This window comes from Poecilia formosa, unplaced genomic scaffold, assembly GCF_000485575.1.
Source record: "Poecilia formosa unplaced genomic scaffold, Poecilia_formosa-5.1.2 Scaffold1685, whole genome shotgun sequence".
Classification (NCBI taxonomy): domain Eukaryota; kingdom Metazoa; phylum Chordata; class Actinopteri; order Cyprinodontiformes; family Poeciliidae; genus Poecilia; species Poecilia formosa.
In genome coordinates this window covers 1,543-4,008 of record NW_006801624.1, presented here as the reverse complement: position 1 = coordinate 4,008, position 2,466 = coordinate 1,543, and the positions used below count along the sequence as shown (strand labels likewise).

At 34.5% G+C, this 2,466-nt stretch overlaps 1 protein-coding gene across 1 annotated transcript; it reads right to left on the bottom strand.

Moving 5' to 3' along the window:
• Positions 1-397: 397 nt before the first annotated feature.
• Positions 398-1,878, bottom strand: LOC103132956 (cGMP-specific 3',5'-cyclic phosphodiesterase-like). The gene is made up of 4 exons (XM_016667673.1): positions 1,740-1,878; positions 953-1,030; positions 510-609; positions 398-403 (listed from the first exon to the last, which is right to left on the bottom strand). The coding sequence occupies exons 1-4, from the start codon at positions 1,868-1,870 to the stop codon at positions 398-400; spliced, it is 315 nt and encodes a 104-aa protein (XP_016523159.1). The 5' UTR covers positions 1,871-1,878.
• Between the last annotated feature and the right edge of the window lie 588 nt (positions 1,879-2,466).

Sequence of the window (2,466 nt, the reverse complement as noted above, 5' to 3'; positions counted from 1 at the left end):
GAGGAGGTCCCTGTGATGGTCATCCTCCCAAACAAACTGGTTGTTCTTGGTCAGTTCAAAGAACTCTTCTCGTCTTCTGACAATACCCGCAGATGGAAAGCAAAAAGTTAAAACTGGTGCATCAGCTACAATTAATGAAACTCATATTTTAGCAAACTTTCATAGACTAGATTGTTTCAAAGTATCTCCTGGTTTGCCTTCATCCACATATAAACTTCAGTGACATTTTGTACCTAATCCATAGGTGTCAGTAGGCCTGTCACAATAAACAATAAATCAATTAATCGGATGATAAATTAAAACAAATTTAATAATTTTCATTTGCATCATTTATCGTTTTTCTCCTTCTACCAAAAACTGGATGATAAGAATCTTCAGTCTGGTGTTTTGGTATTAACTAGCCCTTTTTTGAAGGACATAAAAAAATATGACTCATAATTAATTTATTTGTTTTCCTCTGTTTATTTTGGATATTTATTTAAATATTCATTCAAATTTAAAGNAGAGACAAAGGTAAATCTGAGTAGATGATTGTTGTTTTTTACCCTTTTTTGAACCGGCCAGGGTTTAGTGATGGCAGAGATGTCACATGCAGTCATCAGCATTGACCTGAGGGAGATGAAGGGACACAATGTAAACACTGTCATGTGATGGTATAAACATAACTTCAAGAATATTTGACCTACATTTTTAATTAGGTGTATCAGAAAAAAGAGGGTAAAAATACAAATGCACAGTACACTTTTCAGATCAGATTTTTCTGTTAAGAAAAAATTTAATCCAGATAGATTTAATCCAGATTCTGCATTCTTACATAAAACCTAAACATAATGTACTAGGTTTCTGGCTACATTGTGATACAATATAAGAAATAACTAAACTAATCCCAGATTAGCCACCTCCTGCTGTAAATAGTTTATTTACTCCTTTCAAATTCAGTCTTTTTGTTCACCTGAGGAGGTCCCTGTGATGGTCATCCTCCCAAACAAACTGGTTGTTCTTGGTCAGTTCAAAGAACTCTTCTCGTCTTCTGACAATACCCGCAGATGGAAAGCAAAAAGTTAAAACTGGTGCATCAGCTACAATTAATGAAACTCATATTTTAGCAAACTTTCATAGACTAGATTGTTTCAAAGTATCTCCTGGTTTGCCTTCATCCACATATAAACTTCAGTGACATTTTGTACCTAATCCATAGGTGTCAGTAGGCCTGTCACAATAAACAATAAATCAATTAATCGGATGATAAATTAAAACAAATTTAATAATTTTCATTTGCATCATTTATCGTTTTTCTCCTTCTACCAAAAACTGGATGATAAGAATCTTCAGTCTGGTGTTTTGGTATTAACTAGCCCTTTTTTGAAGGACATAAAAAAATATGACTCATAATTAATTTATTTGTTTTCCTCTGTTTATTTTGGATATTTATTTAAATATTCATTCAAATTTAAAGTTTATTCATCTTTGAGAATGTGTTCTTGCATTATTATGCCTTTACCATTATATTGCTTGAAAATTGTCTGAAAGCAATATTATGGTTTATCGCAATAACTTCTGGGACAAATTATCATTCAGTAAAATTTGTTATTGTGACAGGCCTAGGTGAAAGGCCTCCCTTTACAAGATCTTCAACTTTTCTGGAAAAGTTCTGCACAGGTTTTAGGAGTATTTATAGAAGTTTAGACCTTTCTTCCAGGTCACATTTCTGAGGTCAGACACTGTACTCTGGTACCCACTTCATATACAGGGCGAGGTCCGTAGCCAGTATTGCCTGCTCAATCATCTTCAGAGTGGTCTTGTACTCTGCCAAAGAGAGACCACTGAGGATCTGGTTTCCCTGGAGAGAGAAAACTGTGAGTGTAAACATGCTGCATGTTATTGTTTATGTTCGGAAATTTGGAGCACAACGCCGGAGTGCAAAAAAAATATATTCTTTTGCTTGTCATCCACAGCTGTGCTGCTGCAGTAGAACAAAAAATCTTTGAAGAACACCTCCAAACCACTCGTATGCTCCTTTTTTCTCACTCTCTGTGTTGGGTAAGCTACATGCAGACCTGTTACCATAGCAACTGACTGACAAACGCTCCACTAGTTTATCAGGATTCAACAAATATTTCCCACACAAAGGACATAACATTTAATCCGTTACAGTTTAATGTTTTCAGGTTTAATGTTTATTTTGCAATTATTAATAAGTCTGAATACAGCTAATTTAAACACCTGCTTTACTAATGATCTGTCAGAGAGTTAATGTGTAGGACGCCTTTTTTTTTTTTTTACTGAACCAAAGCACACCGAATTCTGCAGCACATCTACATGTTCAAGCTGTCAATGTCAAGCTAGCATAGGTGACCTATTTCACTGTCCCTCTCTATTTTTTTTAAACTAAAACTTTTTCCTGACCTAAAAAAAATTTGATACCCTTGGGAGTTTATCTTAAGTTAAATGAAGTCAAATACGTTT